This window comes from Stegostoma tigrinum, chromosome 2 (genome assembly GCF_030684315.1).
Source record: "Stegostoma tigrinum isolate sSteTig4 chromosome 2, sSteTig4.hap1, whole genome shotgun sequence".
Taxonomy (NCBI): domain Eukaryota; kingdom Metazoa; phylum Chordata; class Chondrichthyes; order Orectolobiformes; family Stegostomatidae; genus Stegostoma; species Stegostoma tigrinum.
In genome coordinates, this window is record NC_081355.1 from 137,369,221 (window position 1) to 137,386,557 (window position 17,337).

Here is a 17,337-nt window from a genome sequence, read left to right on the forward strand (position 1 = left end):
TCTCACTACTTAAGGAAGGATATATTTTGTTTAGAGGGAATATGATGTAGAGTCACCTGACTGGTTCCTAGAATGAGGGAATTGTCTTCAGAAGAGAGATTGAACAGACCAGGCATACGTTCCTTATAGTTTAGAATAATGAAGGAATCTCAGAAGGAATCAAGGCCTACAGGGATAGTGCAGGGAAGTGGAGTTGAAACGCCCATCAGCCATGATTTAAATGTTTGAGTGGACCTGATGGGCCGAATGGCCTGCCTTCCACTCCTATGTCCTGTGGTCTTATGAAGTGATCTGATTGTAACATGAGAATCTCTAAGGGCCTGGATAGTATGGATGCTGAGAAGCTGTTTCCCTTGTTGGCAATCTGGAATATGAGGTCGTAGTCTCAGAACAAGGATATTTTAGAATCGAAAAAAATGCGGGAACATATCTCCGTTGAATGAATTATAAATCTTTGGAATTCTGTAACCTAGAATGCAGAGGATTTTCAGTTGTTGAACAAATTAAAGATAGGCGTTGAAAGATTTTTGGCCAGCAAAAAAATTACAGGATGTGGAACTTGTGAGAAATAGAAAATTAAGGTCAAAAATGGGTCAGAATATCATTTAATAATGAAGCAAGGTTGAAGGGCTACATGACCTGCATCACTTCCCATATGTTATGCTCTAACAATCTGCAAGGCATGACCCAAACTCAATGGGACTGTTGCACTTAATTTTGGTCACTATTCCATTTGCAAAAAAAATCCTGTTTTCAAGGTGATGAGCCTTAAAATAAAATATGAATATCTCAACCATTACATTCTATAAGCAAAATGTTTTGTGTCGGGGTAAGAAGGAAATAAAGGAATATATCAAGTGTACATTACATGTTACCTTGGGTAAACCCAGACCGTCAAATGGAAATTAAAAACAATAGCAGATGATGTAGCAATTAAAGCAAATTTTGAATTATTAGGAATTAAAATATTAGGAACTTTTTTTTGTTCAGTTTGATAACCGCCTCCTCACAGAGTAACAGAGATGGAGACATTTACTGAAAATGCAGTAAATATGAAGAATTGAAATACTTCTGGAATAAGCTTCTCTCATTCTTGACTGTTCTTATATTCTTGCCTGAAGAGAATTAGAACACATGATAATTAGGAAAGCACAACTATTTTAAATGTGTGGAATAACTGTAAAAAAAATTAGATGATTTGCCATTAAAAGAAAATGCTACCACTTGCTTGTTGAAGGAAAACTAGTGAGAATTAGATAAAGAGAAGGCAATGGAAAGAGATTTAGATAACTAAACAGACTGGATTGGTTGAATGGCATTTTATAATTTCAATAATCATGCTGTTTTCTTCCACAATGACATAATAACATTTTCTAGATAACAAATGATCTTGCATGGGCTTACAACTGTACTCGCTTGCACTTTGTGCCCAAATAAAATTTATTAAATTTGCTATGTAATTAATTATTAACAGCATGTATTCGTTTTAAATCCTGGTACACAAACAAAGATGATTTAATTTATCAAATTGCCACTGGGGTTTTTTTTCCTCAACACAACTATCCAATCTAATCCCAATTTCCTACTTTCTACCTGTATCTGAGTCCATTTTCAATTGACAATTTAACTTTTTTTTCGAAAAAGCAGCTGTTAAATTTCCTTTTATCCACAAAGGTCTTTATTAATCTTGAGTCTGTTGGTGGGTGGTTGGCGGGTGGCAGGGGTTAGAATTTATGAAAATGCCGAGTATCAGAAAATAGAGCTGTAGACCCATTGGGCTAGACAATTATCAGTGGGAATTACAGAGTGAGTATAACGAGTGATGACAAATTTGCTCATCGTACACTTTGTTCGATTTACTTTTCCATTGAAATACCAGTGCTTGGGAGAACAGTTACTCATACATGTGACTTCTGTCATGGAAACAGATAGTTAATGCATAGCTTCATTTACCAGTTTTTCTCATATTTTGGATCCAAATCACTATATGATGGATGATTGGATATACCTCAAGCACAGCATTTCTTTTGTAGAAGGCACATGATGACTGAATTGCTGTAGGCCAGCTGTCTGTACTATCACCATCAAATTAGTAACTAACTCATGATCGTGCTGATCCACCTTGTCACCCTTAGATCTGCTGCAAACTATCAGCTCATATGCTTGCTAATAGCATGGAAATAAATAACCTGCGATGTTGTCTGTCCACCTTCAACACTTGCTAATAGCCATAATATACTTGTTTCAGTACTAAAATACTAAAAATCATTCAAAAGAAAATCTAAGACTCAGTTGTCATAGTCATAAATATTTGTTTCATTTCATTAATCCAATCCTATTTATTAGGATGCAGAGAAAACCCCTGGTTCCAATACAAGTAGAGTAAAATAGTCATGAAGGCCCTCAATAAGTTTCTTCCGAGTTATGGTGGAGTCCGATTTTCTCATTAGTCATGTTCCTTTTTGGTATGTAGCTACAGAAACTACATTGGTTGAAACACATCATGGGTGAAAGTGTTCCCGACCTCACTCCTGCAATTGCCTCTTTCTAAGCTTCTTGCTCCCATTTGCTGAATATTCATATATTTTCTCTGTCCCCACTTACTCTTCTTTCCATTTCTTCCACATGCCCACATCAGTTCTGAGATCCTCAAACTGATGGTCTCTGTTTGCAATGCACTTCATCTACTGTCTCCCTACCATCTTTGGATTCCAACATTATACCAATGTATACTCCAAGACTTTGTGTTAAACCTAACACTGTGCCTCCCACTATTTGCAGATTGTTATTACCATGCTTGAAAACGTAAGACCACCTTGTCTCAGATTACAGCTTCTTTACTAATGTTATCACAGTCCATGACCCCTTCTGCAAATGTATGTCCCTTCTGTCCAATGATCCCAACCACAGTCCATCTCTCAGCAAAACAAAACAGACCCCTTGCCCATTCTAATTTTTTTCAAAATTTAGCCTATTTTTCCTCATCAATCTGTTCAGAGGTGTTATTTTTCCCTACTCTATCTTGACACAATATTCCACATTTGGTACCTCAGCATCTATAATGACTCCTTCTGGTACGGTAATTTGTGTGCTCCTCATTACCACATCCTTCTGTCACTACCTGTGTTCCCAGATAATCATTTCAACAATAACAAGCCACAAAGTACCAAACACACAGATGGTGCATGCAGCTTGGATCTCCTTCCATAGATCCTTTCTCTCTACCTGGGATCTTTATATTAAAAAAAGGTAAGAGGCACAAGCAAATACACACCAACATTGCAGCAAAATACACTAATTTGTACTTTTTAAGCAAATAATTAAGCAAACTTAAAAACAAATGAATGTTCCCATCATTCTGTTCAGTTTAAAAATACAACACGAATTGACTTATTTGGACACCATCAGTCAGTGGCCCTGATAATGTATTGTACGTTACAGGAGATAAAGCAACGTTTCCTCCGACTCAATGTGAGCAGCGCCATGGGAGATCTGCTAGCTTTAATAATAAAAATGGTATGTGTGTGCACATTTCTTGTCTGTCGCGTCACACTGTGTCACAACTATTGGCAAGTAATAACATTTCTTGTGGATGACCGGGGCCGGTTCGTGGTGTTTTCCTTAGGAAGAAAGTAAGAAAGCCAGTGTAGTATTTTGCACTTTTATATAAAATACCCCCACCAACAGAAAATAATTTGGTAATTGGAGATTTTTAGTCTCCGTGCCCAGCAATGTTACTCTTTATTCTAAGCTAAAAGGGGAAATCAGATTTTTTTTTATCTTTACAAATTGAAGAACATTTCAACTCCTGGTTCGTGTTAACCCTGCTAAATTTGTTTACCAAATAATCAAAACTCCAATTGAACTAGGGCTGTGTTTTGAAACTGTTCCTGAGTAAAGTTAGTTGACCTTGAGTCTTATTGTTATACTCACCTAGAATGAAAGAAGGCAGCACAAGGTTTTCATCTCAAATTTCATTTCTCCATAAATTGTGGTCTTGGGCTGGAGAATAGCTGGTGTCATACTTTTGAGGAAGAAGACATCAAAGAATGAACAGAAGATAGTAAGAACTGCTGATGCTGGAGTCAGAAATAACAGTGTGGAGCTGGAGGAGCAGAGCAGGAAAGTTGATACTTCGGGTCGGGACCCTTCTTTTGGAAGGGAGCTCTAAAATAAATTGACAGGAGGGATGGGGCTGGGGAAGGTAGGTGGTATCGGTGAGTGCAGGTTGGAAGTTGTGGGGATCGGTCAGTGGGGCAGGAGGACCGGACAGGTGAGAGAGAAGATGGACAGGCTGTGTCAGGTCAAGGAGGAGGCGATGAGAGGGGGTGCAAGGAGGCAAGGAATATGAGAAGGCCTCTTATTCCACCTTGGGAGCCTACAACGCAATGGCCGCAGTGTGGACTTTACCAGTTTCAAAATCCCCCAGCGTCATCCGATGACCAACCCTCCCTCTCATCCCTGTCTCCTTGACCTGACAGAACCCGTCCATCTTCTCTCCCACCTATCTGCTCCTCCCACTTCACTGACCCAATCCCCACCACTACCTGAGATAATGGGGACTGCAGATGCTGGAGATTCCAAGATAATAAAATGTGAGGCTGGATGAACACAGCAGGCCAAGCAGCATCTCAGGAGCACAAAAGCTGACGTTTCGGGCCTAGACCCTTTATCAGAGAGGGGGATGGGGGGAGGGAACTGGAATAAATAGGGAGAGAGGGGGAGGCGGACCGAAGATGGAGAGTAAAGAAGATAGGTGGGGAGGTAGAGAGGTGTTAGGTCAGTCCAGGGAAGCAAGAGAGTTGCAATGGGAGAGAGATTCCCACCACTACCTATTTGCGCTCACTTGTCACCATCCCACCTACCTTCCCCCTCCCCCATTTTTGAAGAAGGGTCCTGACCCGAAATGCCAACTTTCCAGCTCCTCTGATGCTGCTTGGCCAGCTGTGCTCCTCCAGCCCCACGCTGTGTTATCAAAGAATGAACAGAATACTGCTGAGCAACTCGTCCAAACTAATTGTAGGCAAACTCTTGGGATTCACACGAAATGACTGGAGAGGCTGGGACTGTTCTCCTTGAGCGTAGAGGTCTAAGAGACAATTTAATAGAAGTGTTCAAGATTGTTCAGTGTTTTGTTAGGATGCATATAGGTTAAAACAGTATCCACCAGCAGAAGGATTACTGACTAGATAACTCAGTTCCAAGGTAATGTGATGAGATGTCTTTTTACCTACTGAATTAGTAAGAAATGAAATGCACCGCCTGGAAGTATGGTAAAATCAGCATCACTCGTAACGTTCAAAAGGGATTTGGACGCACATTTGAAGGGAAGACACTTACAAAGCTGTGGGGTAAAAATAAAAGGAATGGATCAAATTGAATATTCCATTTAAAGAGCTGACAAAGGCTAATGGGCCATATACTCTCTTTCAAGGCTATAAGCTGCTATGAAGATATTCACTTAATTTGCTCGCTAATTATGTGACATAACCAAAGACATGGATTTATTAAATACAAATATTGTTTGACAAATGTAGAAGTTTCTCTATGAAAAGGCGGCATACTGAACAGATAGAGCAATTGCATCAAATGTGATGTATGTGCATTTTCAGACGGTGTTCAGAGATTTGTTAGAAAGAAATGTTCAAATACAGTGGTGTGGTTCGAAATTTTGAAAACAAAGGATTTGGACTGTCAATAGGATCAAACTGTTGTTGTATGTGTTGCCTTAGCTCAATGTCTGCTTTCAGTGTCAATATGTATGTCATCATAGAGAAAACAATCTCTCAGTTTGCTGAGGATACAACCATAGCTTATCAAACAGTTCAAATAGCAGTAAAGGACATAGATTAACAGAATGGACAGTCTATTTAGAATGCAGTTTTATGTGAATAAGTGTTAACTTGTGCAGGCAGCAGAAAGAATTGGAGAAAACGCATAGTGAAGTTATCAAAGCTGTGGGTGAAATGAGAGGCCAACAATTCCAATACATTATTTCCTGAGAGTGAGATTTCAGGAGGATAAAGCCATTAAAAGTAGGAAATAGCATTTTTTAATGAATAGGAAAATAAAATGCAAGAGTACATTATCTGATGAAATTACATCACAGATACAAACCATTCAATGTAGGTGCAATAACCTTAATCTCGCCTGTCAATCTTTATTCCATTATTCTTCCTTTTGTCAACTGCCTCCTTAACCTATTCTTAAATACTAATATGGGATTGAAACTTAATTTTATTGTGTGCATGCACTTCATTGGAAAGGTAAGCCAGCTCTTTGTGAGAGTTTAATTTTTTTTTCTGTACTCTATTCTAAATCCTGTACTGTTAAGTTTACAACCATGTTCCTTGCTCTAAACTTCTCAGTCACTGAAAAACTAACCCTTCATAAATCTGTGCTAATGGGAATTGCAGATGCTGGAGAATCCAAGATAACAAAGTGTGGAGCTGGATGAACACAGCAGGCCAAGCAGCATCTCAGGAGCACAAAAGCTCCTGAGATGCTGCTTGGCCTTCATAAATCTGAATGTTTGCATTAAATAATATTACTATTTCTTCTGTTTTAGTAGATACCAGCCCCAAATTGTTCAATGATATTTTTGTACTTATATTTTCCCTTACCAGGATACCACCAGTATCCTGATCAATCAGTACAGTGCCCTCTTTAATCCATCAGTGCTATTGTGATAGAGAGATCAAAAATTGCACAGAATGCTTGAACCTTGCTTTTTTTAAATAAGATTTTTAAAGGCCTTATCCACTTGATGTGCTGCTTTCAATATTTTGTGAATGTGAACCCGAAATCTCCTTAGCTGTTTTCTTCAACTAACTTTGTCCCATTTCAAAATTATCAGATAATTGTTAGAGCACTGTATGGTATGGTAACAAACAATAAAAGTATTGCATGGAATTTTATAAATGGAATGTCGAAGCATTGGAAAGTACACAGCATTGATTCATCAAGCTGATAGCATGGGTGGGAAACTGTAGTTATGAGGAGAGACCAGAAATCATGGAACTATTTCCACTGGTGCCAAGGAAGTTAAGAAGAAATGTAGTTGAGTTTGAAAAATTTTCTGCATAGACTGTGGTTTTAACATGGAATGCTTTGTGAAGCAACAGTCTAGTTAGGACCAACCAGTTCAAGTTTGATGGGAAATTAGAACTCTTTTTGGTGTTGGAGCAGATACAAAGCTATGGAATAAGCAAGCCATGAAATTAATTTTTTTGAGTTAGGCAAGAAAAAATTAATAGGTGCTACCTGTATTGGTTCTATATTAATTAGGCTGATTCTGTTATATCAAAGGGACTGTGGTGACAAATTGGTGAGTAGCAATGAGAGTAGGCCAGTCAATCAATGCCACCTAATCTGCTATTAAATCAGAATATGGGCAAGATCTGCTTCTTTTCTGTTCAACATCTTGGAGTCGTGTTTCTTCACACCCTTCTCTAACAAAAACATATGGCTCTCATCATTGAATTTTCAAATGACCACATATCCCTAATCTTTTAGATTAGAGAATTCCAGAATTCCACACCCCTCTGTCTGCTGATTTTCTACCTGAGTGGCCTAACTCTAAATTTATGGTTAATGCCTTATTCTGGATTCCCTTCACCAGAGAAAGTAGTACCTTTCCTCATTGAAACCTTTTACCATTTTAAACAATGATGCAACGCCCTTCTCTGATTCCACCTTAATTTAAGGTCATCTGTTAAAGCCTGCATACATTCTTTTGTTTCCTTCGGACATGACTGTTATAATGCTTTCTTGGTGGGGGGGGCCTCCCACCCTCAAAATCTTTGAGCTCATTCAAAGCTCCCTGTTCATATCCTAACCTGCACCATGTTCCATTTGCTGGCCTGTATTGGCTCCTTCTATAGTAGTGTTTCAGTGTTTAAATTCTCCCCATCACCTTCAAACCCATCAATAGCCTTACCCCTTATATCACTGCAACCTCCTATTGCTTGACAGCCCTTTGATATTCTGCTTCCCCTGGTCGTTGTGTATCCTTGAATTTAATCATTCCACCAGTAGCACCAACACCCACTGTTGCCAAGAAATTTGAAATTCCCTTCCTGTATTTTGCCTGTTCCCCTCTTGCCTCTTTAAGACACTTTGGAAAACCTGCCTTTTTGACAAGCTTTTGATCACCTGTCCTCTTATTTTGTTATGGAATTTTATGCCGAATCTTGTTTAATAAAACTCCTGAAAAGTGCCTTGCATGTTGCTGTGCTAAATGCATGACATAAATTAATGTTCTAAAGCCAAGACAATACAACTGAACTTGACGTAACCTGCCTTCCTGACTTGATTCCTAAGCCCCAATGTAATTTCAGCGAATCTGTATTTCACCACCTCCAAATCCATTATATCAATTTCAAGGTGTGGTGTTCAAAGCACTCCATACTAATCAAGATGAAACCTAACCGAGGCTGCATACAGTTGAATCATGACTCTTTTCCCGAAGTATTCCAACCTATTTAAATAAAGGTTCAGGTTTCAGACAACTTTGTTTTTTTTCTACCTGAACATGTGTGCACAGCTACCCAATTTTTTATCTCTCCACGATTTCTAGTTTCTCACTATTGCAAAAATTATTTGCCTTTCTTAGGTTCAATTTGAATGATCTTGTACTTTCCCGCATTGAACTTCATTTTTCGTTCACTTATTCAGCAATGCGCCATTGTAACTTCCCACTCCCATCTGACTGTGTCTTTAGACTTGATGAAATCTTCATGCTTAGAAAGACAACTCCACATTCCTTCATCCAAATCATTGACAAATATGGTGAGGCCTCAACACACAACTCTATAAATGTAACTTGCAACATCCCACCATAGTGTATTTCCTTTATCCGTATTCTCAATCTCATATGTCACTCCCTCTCTATAATTCATTCATGTCTCTATGTTTGAATAAAACAATACTTTATCAAACATGTATAATAACATGAGTGGCTGTTATAGGTCATGTGTAAGAGTCTCAGCCACTCCAAGTTTGTGAGACATAACAGTAGTTGACTTAAATACATGCACATTACAAGAATAATTCACAACTTTGCAGATTACATATAAGGAAGAAGTAGCTTTATTTTAAAAGAAAAGGGAGAAGTAGCAATATGTTTGGCAATTTGATTAAAGTTTGCTTGAGGATGTCCTTCTGTACAGGAATTAGACCTTGTAGGAAAGACCACTTTAAGCACAAGTGTACATTAATAATACATTCCCAAAAACATGATATTTTATACCATGTTCTGAATGCATTGGGACAATTTATTAACATGCCAGTTTGCTTATTGTGCAATCAAATCAGTGGATGCAATTTTTTCCAAAGTGAGATATTTCTATTCTTGCATGAAGATAATGTTCCTTTGCGTCATCCTAGCAAATCTGAAATAGTTATGAAGTTATCCAAACATCTTATAACATTTATTTTTCTGTTTTGATGCAGTCATTGTGCTGAATTTACTTCCCAGTTGGAGGTGTACGATGTGAGGGCTGGGATTTATGGAGTAAAATAGGTTCTCGAGGCTACTATGCTAAATTCACCGCCGTCCTTCAAAAGAAAATGTTAGCACCTTTTTGGGGATGTTTGTCAAATATAATGAAGTGATGTGGCTAATCCCGTGACCAGTTACTTACTTTCCATGTCAAATGAATATTTCCAATATAATAAATGCTGTCTACTTTAGCCAGCTCTGTTCAGAGTTAAGGGTTTCGCTGGAATCATGCATTTCCCAATAGGAAACAGTCCATTCCCATCTGATAAAACAAGGTAGTGGGTAAACTTTGGCAGAGCCTGGGTTTGACATTTGAAAGGAGGGCAGGTTGGGGGAATAGAGGTGGTTTTTGAGTTCAACTCAAGCTTTCACTGACCTAGCAGAAGGTGGACTGACTGAAAAACTGGGAAATGCTGCTGTACATAGTCCAAAGGCTGAATCCACAGACGTGTAGCCACCCCTGGAGATGATTAAGCTGCCTGGGAGCAATAATGGAGATGGATCTGCAAAGCCACATTGTCTGTCGTCTAGATGATGTGGATAAACCAATGACTGACTTTGCTGCTGAATTTGGGTAAGTACGTGGAAGGGTCTGGATTGTGAAGAACAGCATCAATTCATGACTTGGTAGGTTACCTAGAAGGAAGAAGTAGCACCTTTACATTTTTTTTAAATGAGGGAAAAATAGCAGTAATGCGTGGCTGTTTGGTTGAAGCTTGCTTCAGGATGTGTTTTTCACACCAATTAGACCTTGTGATTTTACTGCAAAAGACTACTTTGAGCATAGGGAGGGAGGTGTCACAGTGAGGGTCTCTTCCCTAAACTCATTTTATCCACCCATCATGGTTTACAGATTCCAAACGTTGGTGATGTAGCCTCAGAAAATAAAATTTACTATTTAGCAAGGAAACCAGGCATTTGTGAGAAGTTGCAGTTCCCATCAATCTGGAGAACACTACTGAATATGTCACCTTTAGCCTAAATTTTCATGCTAATTAAACTTCCAGGTTACATTCTTTATCACGATAATCTGATGACCTCCTTTAATCAAGGAGGTCACATGGTTTGAGAAAGCTGTGCAATTCAAATGCTTCCCAATGTAAACAGGCAAAGAAAGAAAGCTATCTAATTAATTAGACGCAGTTTCCCACAGCTACGAGAGAAATTGATGGGCACGTCAAATTCAAAGATCCGTACAACTGCCCCAATTTGAATATCTCATTATGTGCATCTAGTATGTGATGCCTGTCATCATATTCTGTCTGCTCATGCCAGAAAGCTACCATGGCATCTTTATCAGGCACCAGCCCTCATGACTTGGATCCATGTATTGTTGATCATGACTGTATTCATAATTGATGATCCTAATGAGGCTTTAATTGATGCAAAGCCGAACAAGCACAATGAGAACCATGCAATTACGAGGAATAGAGCAGAGATTATGGATTCTGAATTTCCATTCTCGGTGCCAAGTTAAAACTGGTGTTGCCTTGTAGTGTAGCCTAATGAATGTTAAGAATCATTGAAGCTTGCTACATTTTACATTTTAAACATTTTCTTCATTTTTCCATGGGATATGGGCATTGTTTGCTACATCACCGTTATTTGCCTATCTGTAATTGTGCTGAATAATATAGGGATGAATTGCTGCCTTGACCTGCAGCCCTTGGGGTCCAGAGATGCCAGTGTGTAGGGAGGGAAATCCAGGATCTGGGCCCAGTGTCAGTGAAGGAACCGCAGACCAGTTCTAAATCAGGGTGGCGTGTACTCTGTACATAAGTTACAACTGGTGATGTTTCCATGCATTTGCTGCCCTTGGTCTCTCTTAGGTGGCCGAGGACATAGTTTTGGAAAGTGCTGTTGGAGACTGCCTGACCGGTTACTGCAGTGTATCTTATTGATGATATTCAGTGCAGTGACTGTGTGGTCAGGAGTGACTGTTGAAGATGGTGGATGAGGTGCCAGTGAAGCAAGCTGCTTTGTTCTGGATGGTACTGAGCTTCTTGAGTATTGCTAAAGTTACTCTCACCTAGGCAAACGGCCAGTATTCCAACACACTCCTGACTTGTGCATTACGGATGTTGGCAGGCTTTGGGAAGGACACGAGATGAGTTCTGTTGTTACGTGGATGTTGAGCTTCTCCCATATATCCATCATTTCAGCCATATGAGTGCAAACCATTTTCACTTACTTTACAAGATCTACACTGCCTAGTCATAACTTCTGAACATCGTGCATCTGAAAATTTCATGATCCAAAATTCTTCATTCCTCCAACCTCTATAGAGAAATTCCAGTCAATGAGTGAACTTTCCCACTGTATATCTCTCAACCAGCCCTTCAGGCTGAGTACCTTACTTAGCAAAAACTGTTCCAACTCATTTCATCCTTCTTTGCTGATGATTGCAATGATTCAGATACTGAAGCAAGATCAGGACAACATTCAGGGTTGGGCAGAAATGTGCAAAGTAACATTTGCACCATGTAAGTGCCAGGCAATGGCCATCTCCAACCAGGAGGATCTAGTTGTCTCCCTTAGATATTCAGTAGCATTACCTTGACTGAATCTCCCACATCTTGGGGGATACCATTTACCAGAAACTGAACTGGACCAGGGAGAGGCATTGGCATAGCAATGATGTCACTGGACTAGTAATCTAATCAAAGCAGCTAATGGCATGAATGAATAATGGATGAAATGAATAGATGTAGAACATAAAGCTATTCTCAGTGTGGGCGCCATGCATAGGTCTGACACTAAGAATTCTACAGTGAAACCCAGCTCCTGGCTCCCCAAATCCTGTCCACCATCTAAAAGCACCAGTCAGGAATTTGATGGAGTGCTGTCTACCTGCCTGAATGGATGCAATTCCAATCGTACAAGAATCTCTACACCATCCAAGGCAAAGTATTCAGGTTCAGTGGCATCTCACTTTAAACATTCACTCCCTGTACCAAAGTAACAGCAGTGTGTGACTTTGCAAAGGTAAAAAGACAAGCTACCAAAATGATTAGCAATTGGAATCACTTTGCCCTTTGACTCAAGTGTCCTTGAAAACTGGTCATAGTTCTGCAACAAACATGGTGAGTCACCAGATTTATTTAAATAACCAGATTTAAATAAAGAAAATACTTGTGTGTTAGGGTTCCCCTGAGCAGAAGTGAATTCCTCTGATCTCTAGGTGCTGAAAGATTACAAGCATAATAGCAAGGTGCAATATGCGTGCTTTGAATGGCAGTGGATGTGGGTTGGTGAAGTGTGTGACTTTCCTTGATCACACTTCTTCAAAACCCTTTATTTGTCAGTGCCTGGCTGTTCATTTGATTGATTTCAGCTGCACTGACTGCATTTACTGTCGTCCTGCACACATCCATCCCCTCCTCACTTCCTATCCCTTAATCTGGCCAGCAACCTTTTTGTTGATCCACTTGAAAGCTTGGGGACCCTTGTGGACATGCATAAACAGTCAACTAATCAGAAGCATAGTCACTGCTCCAGATCTGAACCACATAGTGAAGGACCAGTGAGGCCACTTCATTGATTTACTGATGAAATCACAAGATGGAATTCCCATTCTGCTGTTAATCCACCAACTAGAGAATTCAGCACAAAGACTTTGTCGTTTGCCCACCAGTGCACGTATGAGTGGATTGCATAAAAAGCATTCAGTATTTCATGACTTCTGATTTTGTAATTGCACACATTCAGTATTTGTAATTGAAATTTTTTAACAGCCTTTTAGTCTCCTCTTCCCCCAAATAACTCATGTTCTTTCCCCTTTCCTGTTTCAACCCTGCCATTCCTAAAATTGTCATTTTGCAACTTTAAAAGCAGCAGCAGATGACAAATTTGTCTTTCTTCCACCAGGATGCTGGAAGCCAACAAATTGGTTTTCTATTGGGAAGTTGTGGTGTTACTGTAGCATTAACTAGCGATGCTTGTCACAAAGGTTTGCCTAAAAGCCCAACGGGGGAGATTCTACAGTTTAAAGGTAATTGGTTTTCATATTTTTTTCACTCCACATTTGTTACTTTTAGGTTGCTGCGCTTTATTTTAATTAATTACTTGAGGCGAATCTAGCTCAAGTTAATCCCATCTATTTATACAGTGATTGCAATCATCCGTGCATAACAAATTAGATTTTCTTCAAAGCTCAGAGGTGTATTTCCCCCAATTTAGCATAATCTTGTTGTTCTGTACACCATAGCTGTTGGTTTTAATAACTCCTCTATTAGAAATGATAAGCAAATTATTAAATTGGATAAGAAATAAACTTGTTAAAGACATTTTAACATAAAGACCACAGTTAATGCTGTGAGTTGTATAAGAACACCTCAAGTAACCTTTTGTTTATTTTTACCAGAGATGATAACCTACTTAACAGACATTTGAATGCTATTATTGACGTAGTGGGAAGCTGAATTTCATATGATTACACATTGAGTGTTTGACATTAGTGGAATGGTTTAGAACACTGTTTCTTCATTTTGGGACCAAACTTCAAACCTATGCTAAACTCGAGATCATTCTCTCTCCTTTGACTGCCAGATACCTTTTCTGTCACCATTATCGTGCATCATGTGCCCACTCACTAGCACTGTCTACTGCCTGTTTATGCTGCTGTTCTTTCTTGCTTCCTCATATGGTCTGAAGCTGACTTTTTTTCTTTATTCAATAATGGGATGAGGGTGTCATTGGTTAGGCAGCATTTATTGTCCATCCCTAATTGCCCAGAGGGCAGCTCAGAGTCAACCACATTGCTGTGGGTCTGGAGTCACATGTGGGCCAGACCAGGTAAGGATGGCAGTTTTCTTCCCGAAAGGACATTAGGGAACCAGATATAACAAGGTGTAGAGCTGGATGAACACAGCAGGCCAAGCAGCATCAGTGGAATAGGAAGGTTGACATTTCGGGCCTCGACCCTTCATCAGAAATGGCTGACATTAGTGAACCAGATGGGCTTTTCCAATAATCAAAAATATATTCATGGTCATCATTAGATTCTTAATTCCAGATTTTTACTGAATTTTAATTCCACCCGGAGTCCCCAGAACATTATCTGGGTTTCTGGATTAATAGTCCAACAATAATACCACAAGACCATCACTCTGCTGTTATAATATATATATATATATAATGTATATAATTTTTAACTTTTTAAAAAATCTAGACTATAACTTGTCACCTTTCAAACTTCCACAAAGGCTGTAATCACAGCCACTCGAAAGATTATTTAGCAATTGTTTATCTAGAAGTGGTATGTTGAGATAACTTAGATGTTTAAAATTTGTTTTACAGTTCTTGTGGGTTCCGGATTTATTTCTGTAAGAATTTTTGGCGGAAAATTTTGTATTAATTAATATGTAAAATTAATTATGGAAAAAATTTGCCAAAATAGGCACTTCCGCTTTCCATCATTCTGATGCAGCCGATTTTTGTAAAAAAAAAGTTGATCTTTTAAAGTTTATTCAGATTAATAGTTATACTTAAAACATTTTAATTAGTAGTCTAATTTTGCTGAATGGTTCAGATTTAGAGAAGCACGTAAACAAATCAAAGGGGGCTGTTGTGGCGCAGTGGCAGTGTTGCTGTCTTTGTTCCAGGAGGCCTGGCCTCCAGTCTGAGCTTTTCTAGGGGTGTGTAATCTTTGAACAATTTGATTAACAAGAATTTACAAACAGCACAATTTATTGACAGAGATGGTAGGAACTGCAGATGCTGGAGTATGAGATAACAAGGTGTAGAGCTGGATGAACACAGCAGGCCAGGCAGCATCAGAGGAGCAGGAAAGCTGACATTTTGGGTCTAGACTCTTGTCTTAGATTTGCACAAATGCAAGAACTTTACTTCTAGGAGTCTGCTGGCTGAATCTGTATTCTTTAATGATCTGTGGGCATGGTGGCACATTCTTATTGTTTATATCAATTTTCCCTTGAGATTGTGGTGGTGTTGTTAGCCATTTCCTTGAATCACTGCTCTCCGTGTGATGTAAGTACTCTGAGGACTGTTAGGTAAAAATTTCCAAGTTTTTGACCCAATCATACAGAAACATCGGCAATGTAGTTCCAAGTCTGCAAGATGTGTACTTGGAGGGGAACCTTCGATAGTGATGTTGCCACATGTCTGTTTTCCTTGTCCTCTTTGAAGGTGTGTTGTGGGTTTGGAAAATGCTGTGGAAGGAAACTTGGCAGGTGGTTGCCATTCATTTTGCACATGTTGTTCTGTGCCAGTGATGGAGGAATTGAATGCCTACGGTGGTGTATGAAGTGCCACTCATGGATGATGATGAGCTGCTTGAATGGAGTTGCAACCACTGTTATCCAGGCAAATGGAGTGTATTCCATCACACCCTGACCTGTGCTTTATCAATAGTAGATACGCTTTGGAGGTTGAGAATGTTGGTTACTCACAACCTATTCTCAGCCACTGGCCTATTATTATGCACTTATATTGCTAGTCAAGTTCAATTTCTGGCCAATCCCCAGGATACTGTTAGCGGATGGTTTAATCATGGTGATACTTTTGACTATGAAGGAATGGTAGTTAGATTCTCTCTTGTTGGAGATGGCCATCACCTCACCGTTCAAGTAAGTAACATCCAAACCAGAAATATCAGCTGAAGCCTGAAAATTGTCCAGTTCTTGTTATGGACGCAAGCTGCTTCAATATCTGAGAAGATGTGAACACTGCTGAACACTGTGCAATCAGCAGCAAATATCTCCATTTCTGCTGTTTGTGATGGAGGAAAGATCATTAATGAAGCAGCTAAAGATGGTTGTGCTTAGGACACCAATTGGGCCATCTTCTACAATGATCTCCTGCGACTGAGGCGATTGGCATCCATTTCCCACAACTGTCTTTGTGCTTGGTTTGACCCCAGCCAGTGTGGAGTTTTCCCTTGAATTTCCATTTACTTCAAATCTGTTCGGGCTCCACCATGCTGCATTCGGTCAATGGCTGTTTTTATGTCAATGGCATTCACTCTTGTCTGACTGCTTGAAATCAACTTCTTCATTTAATCTTAGAACTGACTTTGATGTAGTGTAGAATTGAATGGCCCTGACAGTAGTCAAATTGAGCATTAGTGAGCAAGTTATTGTTGTTAAAGTATCATTGATTTCGCTGTTGACGTGTCCTTGCCGAGGTTCGAAAGTAGGCTAATGGGATGGCAATTGGCCAGATTGCATTTACCTTGCTTTTTGGAACCATACTTTATTAATATCAAGGGAACTTGTGACTTAAGACTGTCAAGTTTTGTATCACTGGTAAGAGTTTCTAGCTCACTCCATTTTCAAATAGCTCACTTCACCTTGCAATGAGTTGATTTGCTCTGTCATTTTAGGTTGGCCACGGTTGCTGTGGTTTGTGACAGAATCTAAGCATCTATCTAAGCCACCTCGGGATTGGTTTCCTCATATCAAGGATGCAAATAATGACACTGCATACATTGAGGTGAGAACAACTGCAATGATGAAACAAAATGTTTCCTAAATAATTGACTTGATCAATGAATGTGCATCACGACTTTGTTTGTTTTGGCTTAAAACGTAGTAAGCTTTGATATCTATCAGACATTTTGAAAAGTATGTGTATATTAGTGCGAATTGCAGAATCAGTAAATTGGTATTTGCCCTCAAACTTAAAAAGGGGCAAGGAAGGGAAAACCTACTACACTGTCAACTAAATTATGGACCTAACCAACATTGTGAGCACGTTTACAGGCTTGACCTTTTCATTCCAGCCTGCTCTCCATGTGGATAGCATTGCTTGGAGGAGGAGTGAAGTCAAGATTCTGGAAGCACTACTATTCAAATGATACGAATGGGCCACTGTCA

General features: G+C 39.3%; 1 protein-coding gene across 5 annotated transcripts in view; it reads left to right on the plus strand.

Annotated features, from left to right (window-relative positions):
- The window catches only part of LOC125464130 (disco-interacting protein 2 homolog C), a 580,161-nt gene that overhangs the window by 415,739 nt on the left and 147,085 nt on the right, over positions 1–17,337 (plus strand). For 3 of the 5 annotated variants that reach the window (XM_048556252.2, XM_048556269.2, XM_048556277.2), the window contains 3 exons: positions 3,442–3,516; positions 13,370–13,493; positions 16,845–16,954. In XM_048556252.2, the coding sequence (XP_048412209.1) occupies positions 3,442–3,516; positions 13,370–13,493; positions 16,845–16,954 (309 nt within the window). The remainder of the gene's footprint in view (positions 1–3,441; positions 3,517–13,369; positions 13,494–16,844; positions 16,955–17,337) is intronic. The other 2 variants (XM_059639541.1, XM_048556285.2) reach the window with 1 other exon arrangement.